At 35.4% G+C, this 19525-nt stretch overlaps 1 protein-coding gene and 1 long non-coding RNA gene across 3 annotated transcripts in view; one reads left to right on the forward strand and one right to left on the reverse strand.

Annotated features, from left to right (window-relative positions):
• Positions 1–381: 381 nt before the first annotated feature.
• LOC148127385 (uncharacterized) lies at positions 382–3642 on the reverse strand. Its single transcript, XR_015742284.1, has 2 exons — positions 3550–3642; positions 382–2294 (listed from the first exon to the last, which is right to left on the reverse strand). It is a non-coding gene; the product is annotated as an uncharacterized LOC148127385 (long non-coding RNA).
• Positions 3643–3655: 13 nt separating this feature from the next.
• The window catches only part of MCCC2 (methylcrotonyl-CoA carboxylase subunit 2), a 31644-nt gene continuing 15774 nt past the window's right edge, over positions 3656–19525 (forward strand). The window contains exons 1-10 of one of the 2 annotated variants that reach the window (XM_087927130.1): positions 3729–3867; positions 5636–5748; positions 8165–8231; positions 9386–9470; positions 9840–9941; positions 11036–11163; positions 12803–12915; positions 16015–16128; positions 18357–18421; positions 18691–18790. In XM_087927130.1, the coding sequence (XP_087783256.1) occupies positions 8180–8231; positions 9386–9470; positions 9840–9941; positions 11036–11163; positions 12803–12915; positions 16015–16128; positions 18357–18421; positions 18691–18790 (759 nt within the window). In that variant the 5' untranslated portion in view covers positions 3729–3867; positions 5636–5748; positions 8165–8179. Of the gene's footprint in view, positions 3868–5635; positions 5749–8164; positions 8232–9385; positions 9471–9839; positions 9942–11035; positions 11164–12802; positions 12916–16014; positions 16129–18356; positions 18422–18690; positions 18791–19525 lie in introns of both variants that reach the window. The other variant, XM_026718271.2, reaches the window with a different exon arrangement.

Here is a 19525-nt window from a genome sequence, read left to right on the forward strand (position 1 = left end):
TCCATTTCTCATTGGGTTTTTCTTTTTTTTTCTTTTTGATCTGTAGTATAATTTGGAGTGAAAAAAGGAACCCCGCTATTGGATCTTATATTTAGGTGTCTTTTTCATTGCAATTAATGATTGGAGAGGATTTTTTTTTCTCTAGATATTTCTTAATCTATGCAATATCTATGAAAATTGTCTGCATCTACAATTGTTAATGTATACCATTTAAACTAATTAAGAAACTACTTTTATTTCCTAGATTTATTCTGTGCAAATATTACTAAAGGCAGACATTCCATTATTATTGGATTTGATATGAAAGGTATTAGCATTTTTAAAAATTCAGACATAGACAATTGGTTGGAAACAGACTTTAAAAAAAATTACAGTAGACCCATTTAATTAATATTTGTCATGACCAAAGATCAGTTTATTTCAGTGCCTCTTCTCTAAAGATATCCAAGTCAGTATTGTAGTTATTAGTAACAAAATCAGTACTCTATGAGACTTAACAATTCTTTGATTTGACTGATTTGAATTTCAGTTTCCTGTTTTAATTTTGCAGTGTTGTAAGGAAATTAAATAAAACAAGAATCTTTTTTATAAAATATACATATAGATAAAACGGATCCAAATAAACATTTCAAATATTGTTTATAAACAGTTAACCCAAATAGTTCCACCATAGAGCAGTGTGTGTTCATATTAATACATAGAAGAATATATCCTTAAAAATCCACCATAATCTGCTGTAATAATTTTAAATTTCAATGAAGAAAAGTATAGCACAAACATCTTATTAAAGAAACCAAGCTATAAGGTGCCTTACCTTTCCTTACTAAGTGGAAAGGATGAGAAGATCCTGTTAATTTTTATTATAAACTATGTTTTCTTGACAATGTTTACAAAATTCTTTAAAATATACAGGTTCCTTTATAGCAAAATCAATATTACGGATGACAGAAAAACAAAAACCTTGGTCAATTGACAGAATATCTCATTTTAATTAATATGCAAAAAAAATTGTGAAAAGTTTGATACATATTTTCAGTGGTATGTAATGTTCATATGAAAGCTTTCTGTTTCAAAGAAAGCAGGCATATTATGTATGTAAATTATGTGAATAAAATTTTATATGAATTATTTGTCAAAGTTTATCTTTAACATTTGATGGAACATACAAAATTCAACAAAATTATATGTATTTCATTGTTATACTATTCCATTCTTAAATATTTAAGTTTATCAGTGAGAAAGAGATTGGAAATTAACTATTTATAAACTATTATATACTGTATAGTTCAACTTACAGGTTCATTATTATATATGAAACTATTTCATCTTTACTTCTTACATTATTTATAGAATCAGAATTGGCACTTATAAATGTGTACTAATTTAAAATAAGGACTCTTTAGGCTGTGAATACTTTTGAAAAAGAAAGTCTGATCTGTTCATTCACATTTAAGTGGTGTTTGGTACTGCTCTGGTCAGCAGAGTTGAGTCACAGGATCTTTTGAATTCAGAAGCAGTGAGTACACAACATCAGTACTTATGGCTTTATTCCAAAGTAGTAAACATAAGACAATAGTAACAAATATTCATGAGTACTAAAGAATATAACTAAGATAGCAACTACTGTATATGCACAAATGAAGGAATATTCCAGAATTGAAGAATACAAGAAGACAAAGAAAGACCTTCCATCCTTTGTGCCAGTGAGAGAATCCCAAAGAGATTGTTGTAGGCAGATCACTTCAAAGCCAGTAAGCATACATGAACCATCATCACATGGGTCTGCCTTTCATGCTTTTTGACTAGACTATACTGAAATTGCATCCCATGCTTTTAATAGCCTATATAAGCTATGGATCACCAGAATTTCCACCCATTTCAGATAGCCTCATTTCACTGGAGTTTATAGAAGACAAGTTTAATCTCTTGCACTTAGACTGCTTTGTCTACTTCTTCAAAAGAATTTGTTTATATCTTGTGGTAAGACCATTTGAAACTTAAGTATCTCTCCGGCTTGTTGGATTGATGAGAAATCATTGTTGATCATCCCAATTTACACATGTCCCATTAAGGACAAAACAAAACACAGTTGATTTTCATTATTTGTGGTAGCTATGTTCTACAAAAATGTTATGAATACTGAATTAGTGAATATCGAACTATTGCTTAGGGGAAATGCATGGCACATGTTTATAGTAGAAGAACAGAAACAGCACTGCCTTGTTTGACCTTAGCTAGGAAATTGCGTGTTGGGTAATTCAAATTTTTGCTGCTCGTCATTTGTCTACAAATACCTGCAAAAGCAACACAAGTATTGATTATGGAGCTACAAATACATTTTAGAAAGCAACACATACTGAATCTATGAATGATAAATTGTACAATCCAAATATAACACATTAGTGATTAAAACTAATGTTTATTTCTATATTACATATTCAACACAGAAATATAGTTTCATGTAACATGCAGTAATGGAAGTGGTACATACCACTATTCAATTCCTCATTGCCAATCTTCCACTTAACATTTCATTTGATCCATATTTATCAAGTATTTTATCAAGTACTTTAACAAGTAAACATTTATTGAAACTACTAGGTGGATACAGAAGCTAAGAATTTCATTAACTTACTGTTACATTCTGCACAGACTCATTCAAATATCTTTATGGTAGGAGCTTACATTTTTCTTGAGAAAATGTTTTAAATAAGACAGCAGTAACTCCATAGCATTGCCAAAAGACTATAGAGCAAGACTTCAAGGCATTTTCTCTATATGAGTTGGGACTAAATAGTGTATATTGTTATAGAAATCCCAGGCTTTATTGCACCTATACATTTTATTAATAATTTATCAGGTACTACTGGTTTTGTAATAGAACAGCATAATTCATCCGAACAATAACCTTGTGCAGGATTACCACAGCTTGCTTATAAAGAAGCAATGAGAGGGAATGGAATAATCATAAATTGAGGATTTCAAGTAGTTCGATTAACCATAATTTATCATGGTAAGAAGTGATGATAGTTAATTTAGATTAAAGCTATTTGAAAGGAGCAGGGTAATGTTGAATAAATATATAGAAAATTCTGCCATTTGCTGGTCACCCTGATTTTACAGCCCAGATACAATAGTCCTAGTTTAGATAGCAGGTGTCAATCAAACTGTAATTTACTTTCCCATTCAATCACTCAATCAGTTTTATTACAGCCTTAGACCAGAACAAATCAAAATGCTCAATAATATACAATTAAAAATTCTAGTGTAAAATAGTATTTCCCCATTCCTTTTCATCATCAGGGGTCTTCAAACTTAACAGCTTTAAGATTTGTGGACTTCAACTTCCAGAATTGCTCTTCCAGTCATGTTAGCTCAGGAATTCTGGGAGTCCATAAGTCTTAAACTTGCCAAGTTTGAAGACCCTTAGTGTACGTTTTCTTAAAACCAAACCTCTTTCCATTCTGCCAGTGAGCGTTTCTCGAACAGGCCGGGAGACTAATCCGGCAGCTCATAGTTCCCTCTTAACGTTAACTTTTTAAACCTTACCCCGCCGTCTCAGGAGGAAGGGAGCTTCCAGGGTTCTCTCGGCTGGCCCTTTAATAAGGCTGAGATAGGAAAAGGAACCAGCGTTTCGCCGCCTCTTTCCATTGGCTCCGGCGTGGGAGGGGCGGCATGCTTACTTCCAGCCCCGGGAAGTCGTGCCTTTGGCGGCGTAGGCGCCCCCAAGCAGCGATGTTACCGGGCCTAAGATGCCGTCTCTTTGGCTGCCCGCGGGCGGCTGCAGCGGCTCTGGGCCGTGCTTATCACGGCGACAAAGTGGCCACTGTGGGCTCTCAGCCCGATGTCGCTTCCTCACTCTATCAGGTAGGCCAAGGAAGAGGAGCGTGGTGAAGACTTCCAGCGCGTAGATGCTTAGAGATCATCCATTGCTGGCTTCTAGCCTTCTATTTATTTATTTTGTAAAGACCTCTGTTTTTATGTGGGGCCGGTGCATAGTAGTCATAATTCCACAGAAGGACAGGTTTCTCGATAGAAGTGAAATCTGAATGAAAGTTTGGCAGCTGTTCTTTGGCCAACCGTGTACCCTTCAGAAAGGCAGTGGCAATTGTAAAGATCACTAACTTGTTGATCTAGTCCAATGGTCTTCAAACTGGGCAAATTTAAGACTTGTGGATTTCAACTCCCAGAATTTTATTTATTTGTTTGATTTGTCAATCGCTTACAAGATAATAGATATAAGTATAAACATGAGTAAGAAAACAGGAAATAGGTACAAATAAATGGGGACAATAGGACAGGGACAGTAGGCATGATGGTGCACTTATGCACGCCCCTTACAGACCTCTTAGGAATGGGGTGAGGTCAATAGTGATTAGTTTGAGGTTAAAGGAGTGGGGGGGTTAGAGGATGTAACAACAGAGTCAGGTAGTGCATTCCAGGCATTGACCACTCTGTTTCTGAAGTCATACTTTCTGCAATCAAGTTTGGAGCTGTTTACATTTATTCCTGAGCTAACATGACTGGAGGAGGATATCTGGGAGTTGAAGTCCACAAATCTTAAAGCTATCAAGTTTTGAAGATCCCTGATCTAGTCTTAAAGCACTTGGTCCCCTACCTGCCCCACTGCTTTGTCAATTTCCTCCTTCTTGCCTTGGAATGAAGGCTGGACCTGATTTCCTCTGAATTCTTTTCTGTGATTTATGTTGATATCAAAATTCACTTACAAAAAGTTCCTTGGAAGAGTAGAGCAGTTGTATTTCTCAGTAATTTGTTCTTCTCATTTAAGGTTCCCTTGGCTCCAGAAATATCTCCAGACCTCAACCTTGGTTAGGTTTCCCCCATCTCCCCTAATCTCTTTTTCTCCTTGAGTGTGGCCATAGGCAGACAACTGACAACTAAGCCAAAAAGGAAACTGTAGGCTACTGTTCCTAGATGATGGTGATGCTGCATTTGCTTTTGGAAAAAAAAAGGCCAGGTTTATAATTCAATTTTGACTTCAGTAAATAATCCACTTTATCGAGAGCAAAATAGATTTTTTGCCTCCAAAAGCACTCACTTTACTGTGAGTCTTGACTACTCAACAAACTGTTCTATGTTGCCTAAATGGACCCAGTTACAACCCAAATTCTGCTATATAGCACAAGGATCTTATACCTTATACAAGTGGGCTTAAAACTCCGGTTTTAACTCAGGATTTTTGTGTGAGGGGGAGTGTGTTCAAGTCTGTTTTTTCCACTCCTACAGACTACCTGAACAAGTCCCTGCAGGGTTTTTTGGGCAAGGTTTTTCAGAAATGATTCAGACCATTGCCTGCTTCCTAGAGCTGATAGAAAGGGGCTGACTCAAATTCACCCAGCAGTTCTGGAGAACCGGTAGCAGAAATTTTGAGTAGTTCATAGAACTGGGAAATATCACCTCTGACTGGAGATTTTACAGTGTCCTTCCCCTGCCACGTCACCAAGCCATGCCCACAGAACCGGTAGTGAAAAAATTTGAATCCCACCACTGCCCAGCTGGCTTTGTGCCTGAGAAAAGTCTAGGACCCATATTCTTCTGATTTCTAGCCGTATGTCTTAACTGCCATAGCAAACTGATTTTCCAGGTGCTCCTTTCTCCTCCTATTTACCCACAGCAACAACTCTGTGAGATGAGCTGGGCTGAGAGAAAGTGACTGGCCCAAGGTCACCAAGTTGGTTTCATGCCTAAGGTGGGACTAGAACTCACGGTCTTCTGGTTTGCTTATAGGTAATCTGTCTGTCTTGGGGTCAATCCAACTTTTATTTAGTTTTAGAATTTATTCAAATTGTCCTACTTTTGAGCATGTATGCTTAAGTTTGTGTGTCTTGTTCCCAGAACAGAACCTGCAGGCAAATGACTGAAGATCACCTCTAGCCTTCTGAGCAGCACATGGTTGTCAAATTAAAGATAGGAGTGGCGCATAGAGAATTTTGTGGTTGTGACAATTAGATTGCTTGGAAGGCTGTGTTAGAGAATGGGAAGGCTGTGAAAATAGTTTGTGGCTTGAATTTTGTAGGATCTAATGGCAGGTGTGGTCTGGGTATATAGTCTTTAAAATGGTTAGGAAGAAGATTTGGGGAAGAGATCAAATGGAACGATTTGTTTAAGAATCAATCTACATGACTTCATTGGTACATCATTCAGGAAAAAAGATGATCTTGTTTCTAAACTGTTGCATATTTACAGCAGTTTAGAAGAATGGGCCAACATGAAAATTCTCTGGTCAGAGCAACTATAACACAACTATAACTATGGCGCAAAGTTGAAAAAGATACAGAGGAAAAAAGATGATGTTTGCCCTTTGTTGTTTGTTTTCCTCTGCAAATTAAAAGACTGTGAAAAATAAACCTCTGAGATAGAATAGACATGAATGTAATTTAGTGGGATAGTAAGTGTGTATTTAATTTCTAAAATCCTAAGACGTATTGAATACACAGAACTTGCATCAGACTTCTAGCATATGTTCTTTGTGTGATTAATAATTAAATTGTTAGCACTCAGTTTCTATTGTCAAACCGAAATAGAAGCAGTTATGTTTGCTGTGACTATGTGACATTAAAGGAAATATTTAAGAATCCAATTACTTCATATGATTCACCTAAATTTCAAGATCTAGTTTATATAGAATGCACATTCATGCTTTGCACAAATGAACTTGAATTTATTCAAATTTTCTCAATGTTTAGTTTTGGGTTGATCATTGTATAGTGTTGCATCCAAATTGGCATGCCGGTTTGTTTCAGACTATGATTTCAGTTCTGATTTGTAATTTACCAAGTTGAAAAGTAGCCTATTGTGCTTTGTAGATAAAGGAGTTGAACATGTGAAGAAAGACCCAGAATTTGTGTAACTGAAGTTTAATTGTACAATCTTGTATCAAGGACATCTTGTATCTCTACGCCTGTGTATCTTCCAAGCAGACATCTTTAACTTTGCTGTAAATAGAAATTTATGTTTGAGATTGTTGGGGATTTTTTTTTAAATGCTAAAAACCAGAGGTCTCTCAGAATTCTGAGAGTTGAAGTCCACAAGTCTTAAAGTTGCCAAGTTTGGAGACCCTTACTAAAAACTCTCAAATATTTTTGATTGTTCAAGGATTTTAATAAAGAATAGTCCTTTGAATCCTGAATATAATGCATAAGCCTTCAATAGCCATTTTTTAAAATTTGCCTGGATAAAGTTATTATTTTTATTTGGTTGTACAAAGTATAGTCTTAAGCTCATTATGCCATATGTTATTTTATATAGTATTTAATTCCTCATCCTGACTTTGGTTTAACCATGAACAAAAGATTTTTTTATATAGATATAATAACTGGGAATAAGTTACAAGTTTTAACTGGTACAGAATGGAATGGCATGGGCAATATGTGTTCTCCCAGAACAGCACATGTCATACCTCTACTCTGAGAGATGCATTGGTTTGTTTCCAGGTCAAATTCAAGGTGCTAGTTTTTTACATCAATGCCATCAACTTCAAGAGATTTGCTGAATGAGGAATTCTGGGAGTTGAAGTCCACAAGTCTTAAGGTTGCCATGGTTGGAGACCCCTGCTCTATGTGATATATGCCACATATGCTGCAGTGCCCCTCTGGATTCTAAATAGGACAAACAGACCAAACTTTGTGCAGAAAAATTAATTGACATAAGTTTGACATCAGAACACGAAACAAGTAATTTCGGAGCATTTTATCTTTCCAGGATACGCTGTTATAGATCTCAAAGTAGCCATCTTGGAATGAATACATTTAAGCTGCATAATTGAGCAAGCTATTGCTGAATTTTCATACATTAAAAAGTTTCAGATTACTTCCAAAGGTCTTGACAAACACAACATATTTTTAAAACCATTACAATTGTTAAAAGGCTTGAATCTTCATTTGTGGCCATTAGGTTTTCCTAGAGGCAAATTTAATTTACTTGGAAGTAAATTAGGATTCTCAGCCTAGGAAAATGTATAAAATGGAAAAGAATGATATATTATTTTATATCCAGTTGTAATTATTTAGTAATTATGTTTAAAGAGTGTGTTTTGAAAATGTGGTTTATGAAGCTTAAATAATACATATAGGACAGGAGAAAAAAAGTATACCTTTAATTAAATATTTTTCTAACTAACTCACCTATGATTATTTTTCAACAGGAAAATTATGAACGAATGAAAGCTTTAGTAACAGAGCTGAAAAGACAGTCTGAAAAAATTAGATTAGGTATGTATGAATGCATTCTTTTTCTTGTTAAAGTATCTCATATTAGAGTCTGATTGGTTGGTTCTCAAAAGTTACAGTGTTTAAGACAGTCTTTCCCAGCTTGTTGTCTCTGACTATATTGAATTACAACTCCCATATTTCCCAATCAGCAGTCCAGTCCAACGCATCTTTAGAGTAGCACTGAAAGCCTTAAAATACTACTAGTGTAATTTAATGATTTAAGGTTTGTTCCTATCTCTGGGCCATTAGACTTTAATAAACATTGAGGGGAAAGAGAGAGTTAAAGTGAATGGCAAGGTTGATTTGAGAAATCTCTAATGGTAGTGCTAGTATAAGGATAAGGATCAGTTAGCAGAGTTCAGGAAGATCTTACTAAAGGAAAAGAGAAATTTAAAAAGATTGAGTTCAGGAGCTGCAACAATATTCTTACTAATAGTTATGTTATGTAGCCACTGAGTATTCTTGGTTGTTCATCCCATTGTAGAATTTCTCCTCCATTTTTGGTCTTTCTTTTAATTTTGTGGTTTCTGGATATAAAAGACATTTAATATTCCAATCTATGATACCTTCATTGTTTGCTATTGTATATTTCAATTTCTGCTATGGAGATCTAAAATTAATTCCGAACAAGAAGGTGATCTGTCCATAAATATGCTGGCTATTTCTATAGATTTTTTCTAAATTGTTCCAAAATAATAGAAACAACAAAAATATAAGAATAAGGAAAGCTATTCTTTTACTCAAATTTTTCCAGGTCAAAGGCACACTGTAATATCAGTAGGGCAGAGGCTGTATATACCTCTGGGACAGCATGTACTGGGGCTGCTATAGAAGACGTCTTTGTAAATCTAGATACTTGATTCTTTTTCTCTCCAAATTCTTTACTAGAGTTTCTTTCTGCTGTTCAAGTCTGACAACTGAGATATTTGGTGTTCTTTGTTGTATTTTGCCAAAAGTCTTCTTGTGTGAGAAGAGTGATATTGATTGCATTTGCACAAGAACAAGAAAGATTGCATTGGTATTAGAAGAAGTAAAATTAAGCATTAATGAAACCATTAGAGAATAATATAACATGGATATTGTCTATGCATGTTGCTTGGTAAATGTATACATATACAGCAAACATTGAAATGATCAAAGACTTTGCCTGATAGGTGGTGGAGAGAAGTCACGGAACCTGCATACATCAAGAGGCAAATTGTTACCTAGAGAAAGAGTTGACAGACTTATAGATCCTGGGTAGGTATTTGCTGATTCATTATAACTGTTTTAATATAACTGTATTTAATATAATATCTTATATTAAAACATTTCCAGTTTTACTATTTTACTGTTAGATGATTTCAAATTACTAGAGATGCTTATAATTTTGGAATCAGTTAAAATCATAATTTACATGTACTGTGCATTTTTAGTAATTGTGTAGTAGTCACTGTGACTATTCCCTGGTCAGAATTAGAAAGGTGGGTTACAATGTTAAAATAAGTCAATGTTCTTTTAGAATTAGGTTATTGTACTACAAACTTAAACAGTATATACCTGCCAATATTAATCAGGTAAGAATGTTTCATGTGGCTAGTTTACAAAATGTTCTTCTTTTTCTCATAGATCTCCATTCCTAGAGTTTTCCCAGTTTGCAGGTTATCAGCTGTATGGTAATGAAGAAGTGCCAGCAGGAGGTATCATTACAGGCATTGGGAGAGTATCAGGGTGAGGACAGCTACTGCTATATTGTTGGTTTCATTTATGCTTTTTACTGTGATATTTTAATTTCCTTTGCTTTCTAGTATGAGTCATTGATATTCAGAAGTATTGTTATCACCATTGTATATTGGCAGTTTTTCTGAGCAGTTTGTATTGTTGGGACATTATCAAGCCTTTATTGAATTTCGTGGTTAAGTAGGCCACTCCTACCTTGTCCTTGCTGTCTATGGAAAGCCAGAAAACTTCATCCCTACATTAAGGCATCACTCCGTATCAAACAAGAAGAAATGATTCAAATGAGGCTGGTTTTATTAATAGATCTGAAGAAGTTGTAATTTCATATGTAGGTGATTGTGCCTCATCGGATATTTTTGTAAGCTACAAGTTCTAGTAGCCCAGCCAGGGTTATACCAGGCAACAGGATGACCAAAGGTGAAGGATGCTAGGAGTAGTAGTCCAGTAACTGCAAGAATGCCTCAAAATATCTGTTGTGGCTGTAATGTGTCGGCATAAAATAGTGATGGATAATTTTGTTGCTGTTAGAACAAGCCAGGTGTTAACATAATGACTTAATTAATTGTTTTATTGTACATTGCCCAGAGTCCCTCTCTCTGGGAGATCGGTAGCTCAAAAATGTGAAAAATAATTAATAAATAAATAACATGGGTAGGATTTAGTATTTAGAAGGGTAGTGATAGTTTTCATTCAGCGTTTTAGCTTTACAATATTCTTAACCTTTTTTGTGTCTGGAATTGTCAGTGGCTCTGTTAGCTGGAAATGCTTCTCACTTATTTCATATGAGTTATAATAGAGCCTTTTCAGCATTGACTGATATCTTTTATATTTAAATGTTACAATATGTATAATATGGATGATTCATAAAGATTCTTCTAAGGAGAAGAAAAACCCTCTGTTTGTTACAATAGATGCAGTAAGCAGCATGGTGAAGATCTGTTTAAGAGTTATAATATATAATAATAGAATCTCTTATTAAATATGTTTAGAACTGCCAATGTAAGCTCATATTTTAAAGTTTTATTCATTTTAATTACACAATTAATATTCAATGTGCTCAATTAACTAATAAAACTGAATTTCAGAGTGGAGTGTTTGATTATTGCCAATGATGCTACTGTCAAAGGTGGAACCTATTATCCAATTACTGTAAAGAAGCATCTGCGTGCTCAAGAAATTGCCATGCAAAATCATCTTCCTTGTGTATACTTAGGTGAGCATTAAGTTTTGAGGCAGGTTTTATTTTGTAAGAGACTATTGTTATGACACACAGTGTCTGCTGTACCCACAATACTTTCTAATTCAGTGGCAGAATATATAGTACATGTAATTAACAGCCTTATCTTTGATTTGGCAAAAACTTGATTTATAATTGAGTGGAAACCAATACAGGAAATTAGGTTGAACTGATTTTGAAATCTAGAGTTGCAGAGGTAATGGTTATAATGTCTGACTACTCTGTTAATTTACTTATAATGGAAAACTGTAATCAGCCAAGAGCCCGATGTGTTAAGGGTGGTGGAAATGATTTTTAAAGCCAAGTGCTTGGTATTTTTTGTAAAACAGAACAATAATAATGAATAAATAATATAATCATAATAGCTATGTCAGGGTTCCAGAAAACACACCCAACGGAATCAAAACTCTGAGGCAGGCATACTCCTCAAAGCATAGTTTTATTAGGCATGTCATATTGGCACACCTGGGGAAAATCCGACTCTGAAGGACCTGAGGTTTTCCCCACCCAAATCAAAACCCCAAAGTTCTTTCCCCCAAGCTACAAGTCCATCACATGATCCAACCAGGTTGCAACCACCATCCCAGCTGGCTTTGCTCCATGCTTCTTCAACACCTGCTAGAACATCCTTGGCCCCTTCGGGAAAGAATGTTATTTCGACTACACATCCCCAGCTATCTCTATCTCCCCCCTCCTGTTCCCACAGCTCCAGCCAGCCTTGTTGTGGCAGCCCTGAAGATGCTCCCAAAATGGCTTCAGGGGTGACAAGCTATAAATTACAGAGTGTACATAAAATATACATCAATCTTTCTCAACCTTGGCAACTTTAAGATATGTGGACTTCATATGCTGGCCTGGGAATTCTAGGAATTTAATTTAATGTGTCTTAAATTTGCCAAGATTAAGAAACTGTGATGTAGGTTGTTGGATAAGCATCTGTAAACATTGACATATTTCCTGGAGCTGAGTTAGAATCAGCACTTCTGGTTTAAACTTTAAACAATGTTGTTGAGCAATGAACAAGGTTTGCTGTCACTCATTATTTAGCATAATACCTAAAATATTTATCATAACTTCCAAAAAATAACATGGGTAGAATAAAGATACAGAAGTTGGACTTCGTATACATTGTGCTATAGTTTGTGAAACAGTATAGTATTAAATCTCCAGTGTAATAGTATCTTTTAACTGTGTTTCAATATTTTCTTTCACTGTTCAGTTAAAAATGGCAGTCACATCTAATGGACAGCCGAAAGGAATGAAAAGGAATCGCCATAAGCAATCTATGATTGCACTGAAACTGGCTAGCTGTTCCATCTTCCACCTGGGGTTCTTCTCTTTTTATCTTTGTAGGTTTGGAGGTGGTTTAGATAAAGGATTATGATTTGGTGGTGAGGGGATTCCTTCATCCAAGAAACTGCCCACCAACAGCTCCTGTTTGCATTGTAGCAATGACAATGGCAGATTATTAATGTTGGGCAGAGAAACAAGTCTGCTTTTAAATTTCCTCTTCCAGACCTGTCTATAGTATTGCTTCCACTGTCTAAGGATTACTTTTAAATAAGATTTAACTGAAATACCAATTATTAATGCTCATTTTTCTATTTGATCATAGTTGATTCAGGAGGTGCCAACTTGCCTCGCCAGGCAGAAGTGTTTCCTGATCGTGATCACTTTGGTAGGATTTTCTATAATCAAGCACTCATGTCCTCCCAAAGAATTCCACAGGTAATTTTGTTTAAGAACAAAAGCAGAAAAGTATTGGTGTCAAATATGAAGTTTATGAATACTACTGGAGGGCATGTAGATCATTTGGAACTGAGAACTGTGTAGATGGGTTCCAATGGTCATCTGTGTTGTGAGACTACAAAGTTATGACTTCTAATGTCTTCAAAGCAAATATTTGTCAAGAATTCTTGAATCTTTGAACTTTCTTTTGAAATTGATACAGATTGTCTTCATTTAGCAGCCACAACTGAGACCAGCAATTGCTCATTACTAAGTGAAATTGCAGCTGTGCTTATGATCTTATTTCAGCTGTCCTTTGCAAAGGTCTAAATGTAAATTAAATAAAGTAGTTGCTAAACAACGACTTTCTGTAACTTATGTCACTTTGGCATCGTCTATCCCATTTGGCAATCTAGTGCCAATGACCCTCACGTACAGTGGTGGGGTGATATCTGGGAATGCACCTTGGCCATGGATAGGTACAGAGACTGAGACTGAATACATTCTATTGTCAGAACTGAATTTTCAATATAAGTGGCCAAATTAGAACCCCAAAAAATTAATTGAGACATTTATTTTGGAAAAAATATTCATGATATGGATTAAATGACTATATGAATAGTGCTGAGTATGTCGTAGATGTAATAGAAAAAGATACAGTTGTAGTTCTAAATAAGACATGAAATAGGTTTCTCTGTGTGAAAAGTAAACAGATTTATTAACTTTTTAAAAGATGAATGAATGAAGGGGGAAAACAGATAAGATAAAAACAAGATGGGGTCTGCAACTGCATAATTGAAGTCTGTCCCTTTTTTAAAACCTGCATCACAGCCTATAAAAAGGGGAAATTATAGTTGTCATCTTGCTGTTTTTAACATTCTCCCAACAGAATAATATATTGATTATAAATTATTTCCCAGTCTTATTTAGGAAGAATTAGATTAGGAAAAACTAAACTAATGGAAAAAGCAGCCACAGCTAATGAAGGAACATAGATCTAAGTGTAGATCATTATTTTAAATTCTATTAGGAACTGCCGAATATTGTAGGAAGAGATAATTTGTATCTCTTGAATCTCTATTTTGTCAGTTTAATAGAAATAGTGAGGCAGAGGCTTAAATCATAGTAGAAAGAAAGACCTGACGGTCACTTTGATGTTAAAACGCAAATGAAGAAAAATGAAATAACATTCCATCTATTATAAAGGTCAGAGGAATAGACATGCTCTTTCCATTTATGTAGGAGAGAAAAAATAGAGAAAGTTCAGGTAGAAAAATGTCACTGGGTGTTTTAACTAGGCATTGTTTTGAAGTAATGACTAACTTACAGTCAGTAGCAAACGAATGACTGAGTTAATTACTGAGGTCAAGAAGAATGACATTTTTCAAAGAGAGATCAGGAGCAAGCAATCTCAACTCCCTTGCTGAAACTGTCCGTCTGGTAGGCTGGAGATGGATTTTATTTGTTTGTTTGTTCATTTATATCCCCCCTTTATTATTTTTATAAATAAGGCTACAAATATATCCAATACACCTTCCTCCTATTTTCCCCACAACAACCTTGTGAAGTGAGTTGGGCTGAGAGAGTGTGACTGGCTCAATGTCACCCAACTGGCTTTCATGGCTAAGGTGGGACTTGAACTCATGGTCTGTTGCTTTCTAACCTTAGATTAGTTGAAACAGAGGCATCCTTATTGTGACAACCCATGGTGTACTTGTGAAAGATTGTGCAGGTGGACCTGTATGTTTGGGCAGGACGTTTGTGGTCTGTGCTCTGGAAAACCATTGCTGCTCAACGTGGTAACTTTAAGATGTGTGGCCTTCAAATCCCAGAATTCTCCTCCAGTAACTAGAGAATTCTGAGACTTGAAACCCACATATCTTAAAGTTCCCAGGTTGAAAAATACTGGCCTAAATGATCCCTTTCAGCTTTATGATTTTGTGACACAAAACAATGAAACATAACCCACTAATTATGAAGTAAATATTATGAACTAAATATGAAATCATTCAATCAGAGCTTAAAGATGCATTTTTGTTACCGATTTCGCCATTCGTTTTTCCCTTTACTGATGTGGTAAATTCTGTTATATAGCAGATACACAATAAGAATGGAAAACTCATTAAGAAGAAAAGTGATTAGGATCAGCACATCTAAAAGAATTGATTGATTAAGTAATTCAAGTGTGTAGGTAGGTGGTATTGATAACATGGTTAAAGGTACACAAAAAGAACAAAGAAATCTGATCAAAAAAGTGACTCAAGTAAAAGAATTCACAAGGTAGAGAGGGGTAGAATAATTCATAGAATAAGAAATATAAAAGAAACAATAATAATTTAGATTTCAACTGTGACTGGATTCTAAAATAGCTTAAAGGTAAAGGTAAATGTTTCCCCTATTCAGTAGTGTTTGACTCTGGGAGTGGTGCTCATCTCCATTTCTAAGCCCAGGGAGCCAGAGTTATCCAAATAGTGAAATGCTGTTACCTTCATGCTTTTGAACTGCTTGGTGGGCAGGAGTTGGCGCAAAAAATGGGAGCTGGCCCTGTTATGTGGCACTCGTGTCTCAAACCGGGCTGTTAGCCTTCTAACTGACAAGCTCAGCTTCTTAACTACTGAGTCATTTACCGCCTTTTAAAGTTGCTTAGAAGTCAAATTCATTGCAACAATATGATCTAAGATGAGTGCCTGCGATGTAGAGAAACATAGTTCATACTCCACTGTGCTGATTTCCTGAAGTTAAAGATGACTTTCCAAAGAAACTTGGTGCCTAAAGGAATGTTGAAAAGTTAATTATTAACTTTTAAAAATGATCTTGGATTGGGAATTTGAGATCTCCACAGGCATTTTAGCTGCTGATGGTTGCTGGTACTTGGTTCTGAAACAGAGATTCCATAGTCTTGTTCTAACTGAAGGTTGAAGCTAACCCACTTATACAATGGAATTACATCAGGATAAATGTTTTCCAGAGTAGCCAATAACTTTGGTTTATATATACAAGGGAAGAATTAGGTTTATTATGCATTAGATTCTTAGACTGAAAACACAAGATGATACATGGATCTGATTTCTTATAAATCATGTTTGGGTTTTTTTGCAGATTGCAGTAGTTATGGGCTCATGTACAGCTGGAGGGGCGTATGTCCCAGCAATGGCTGATGAAAGTATAATCGTTGGAAAGCAAGGAACAATATTTTTGGGTGGACCTCCATTGGTGAGTGAAGTATTTTCAAAGGATTAGCAAAGGCTTCCTTCATAAAAACAGATAAATAACTGTATTGTAGGTTTCAGTATAACAACTAGGTATTGCAAAAATCAATGTTTTGTTAAAATACCAAAATATTTTATATACTGTGGTTGCTTAGTATCCGGCTGGTTCAGTAAAACACATCAAATAAAACTTACCAAGGTCAGACTAAGTTACTGCTTAGACAGGAGACATTCAAGAAATGCCAGGACTGAAAACTAGGCTGAGAAATAAAAAATTAAAAAAAAAAATCCTAGAAGGACACAGCAACAAATCACTTCCCAATTGCTTTGTGAAAAATTTATGGAGGTGTCCATAGAGTCACTAGGAATTAAACATAATTTGAAGGCATCATAATTTTTACTTGTATTTTCTACCTACTTCAACAGCAGAGCTGGGCTGATTTTAAAAACTCCACATTTTTTTGTCAGCTATTATGGATTCAGATGTCTTCCGCATTTCTTGTAAATAGGGAAAATCCTGGTGTTTTTTATATTAGGAAAAAAATGATGTAAACATCTTGTAGTATCCAAGGTATCATAGACAAGCTGCATTTTAACAACATAAACTTGTCATTTAAGTGGTCTGTATGAAATACTGCTTTAATTTTATTTATAGAATGTCATTTTACTTAAAGACATGAAATAACAAATAGGGGAAAAATCTCAGCATGAGGGCCCCCAGAGCTGACAGCACTAGCCCATATAAATCACAGATAAGTAATTATTTTTGTCCTTCTTATTTGTTTGATCAATTAATATTTTTTGCCATATTGCAATGATTTGCTAACTTTTTTGTCAGAAATACAGTTAAGTACTTTCTAATAATTAGTTATTTTATTTTAAATATAAACATTATTTCTTGATTTTGGGGAAGGAAACTCTATTGAAATATATTTGAATCACTGTCAGGCTACAGAACTTTTCCCATTCACTCAACTAGAATAAACTTCTGAAAACGTATCCAAACATATCACAAAGGAACTCTTTATTGAGATGAGACAATTCCTGTAGGAGTTCAAAGCATCGTCTGAGGTCTCTCAGGCATACAGGGATACATAAGGGATTTTAGAACCCCTCCCCTTATCTCGATGTGTATTTAGTGAAACAAAAGCCAGTATGTTAATTCCTCCCCACCCCTCTTGTTAGAACGAACTATTCAAGAGATTCCCAAAGTACAATCTCACTGTGGAATTTTTATGACCTTCTCATCTCCTGGTTGTGCCTCTCAGAGGTGATAGTTCTGGCCATCTGGCTTTTCTCCCTCCATCGTATCATGTGTGGGTTATACAAATTCGATATAAGATTAAATATATTCAGGTTACATCAAGAAAGGATTTCTTTATCAGCCTCCCCCCCCCCTTTCTTCTTCCACTGAAGAAATGACAGATACATGGATCTGACAATGACATTTTTGGCTAAAATATATTGTCAGGGGAGGTAAAACATGTATTTTGCATTGCTTGTTTTGCAAAAATAGTTGCTTGATGTGGAAAGAGATAGTTTTCCTCTGCAAAGTAATCAGCAAAAGCAGACAGAAAATCAATACCAATTATTGGATACCGAAGGCCTATAATTTAGCACTTAATTAATCTGCTTTTTAATCTCCTGTTGAATTTTTAAGTCACTAATTATGTCAGTTTAGAAAAATGGGAAAGAACCAGAGTTACTAATTAATTCTCAGCATTTTTTTCAGAATCAAGGACTTTACATGTGGGGAATATTATCAACTTGAACAATAATGGAAAATAAGGGCAAGCAGCTAATAAAAATAATTGCATTTATATCTTCTTACAGATAGACAGATAGCAATAGAAAAAAATAGGTGTAGCTCAGGATTGAAGTATTAAGTCCTTGGTGCTTTCTAAGCTTGGTTATTTGCTTACAGACATTTCATTACCTGACTAGGTAATATCAATGCTAGAAGGGAGTTTGGTTTATTCCTTATTTATATACAGTAGCTTGCCCACTGGTGTTGCGTGGAGGTGTGGTTTTCTTTTTGATAGTTCCTTAATTTGGATATTATTTTCTGCTTGATTGTTTGCCTGGTGTTAATTCTTGCTTATCTGGGTGTTGGCTTCTGGAGATGATTTGGTCTGGTCTTTTTCTTTCCTTCTTAGCTTTAAAACAGAGTGTGCATCCAACACAACAGCACAGGTACATTTGGAAGTGCTCAGCTTTAGTTTTCATTTTTAGGTAAAAGCAGCAACTGGAGAACAGGTATCAGCAGAAGATCTTGGAGGTGCTGATCTTCACTGCAGGTAAAATAACCACTTCTTTCCACCAATAGTTTGGATTGTAATAGCTTTTCATTATGCTATCTGTTATCTTGTGGTGGAATCTTCTGCTACCACTCTTCTGGTGAAATACTGGTAGTCCTTGGGTTATGGCCACTTGTTCATCCAAGTTATGACAGTATGGAACAAGGGGGATTTACAACCTTAACCCTCAGTTCTGGTTGTTGCAGTTTTCCTAGGATCGTGTAAACACAATTTTTGACATACTATAGTTTTGTATTTTAAATCTTCAGGAAATCTGGTGTAACTGATCACTATGCTTTGGATGATAATCATGCACTCCACTTGGCTAGAAAAGTGGTGAGAAGTCTGAATTACAAGAAGAGAGTTGACGTGAGTGTGTATTTTCCTTTATTAGGGGTGTATAGAACTTATATAAAGATGCTATGCTGCATTATGTATTAACTGGGTTAGTTCAGAGAAAAATATGAAGTTAAAGTTGTTTCACTTTCGGCATAATTTAGCTGATTTCTTAAGGGTAGTTAAAAGTGCATTACAAACTCCTGTACTCTTTCTTCTGCTCTTTTTTCCTTCCACCCATTGAATGATCCATTTCTGTTTTCAACTTTGCCAATAACATAGTGCCATTATATCATTATATCTGCTGCAAATTGTGAGATATTACAAATATTTGCTGCAAGATGGGTGGCATATAAATTTAAAAAATTAATACATAAATTCCCCCTAAAAGGTATTTTTTTTCCAGGGCTTGAATGATATCCATGTGATCCCAAGAAAATATGGGTTTGAGTTAAGGAGGTGCCTACACTCAGCCCCAAAATCATATTGCATGCTGGCAGCGACTGCTTAACTCACAAGATGTATTTTTTATTATGTAATTGCGGACTAGAATCTATCTTATGAGGTAAACCACAGGTTCTCAAACTCAGGGCTATCACATCATCTTGTGGTCATGTGATCTATTTGTGATCTACACCCCTGGTTTCTGACAGAAAAAGTCAGTGTGGAAGTTGGCAGGAAGTCACAAATTATGGTTGGGTGATGTCATGCTTAATGACCACAGGTGATTTGCTAATTAATAATCACAGTTAGAACTGACATGGTAAG

This window comes from Pseudonaja textilis, chromosome 2 (genome assembly GCF_049901715.1).
Source record: "Pseudonaja textilis isolate UNSWEBS1 chromosome 2, rPseTex1.2, whole genome shotgun sequence".
Classification (NCBI taxonomy): Eukaryota; Metazoa; Chordata; class Lepidosauria; order Squamata; family Elapidae; genus Pseudonaja; species Pseudonaja textilis.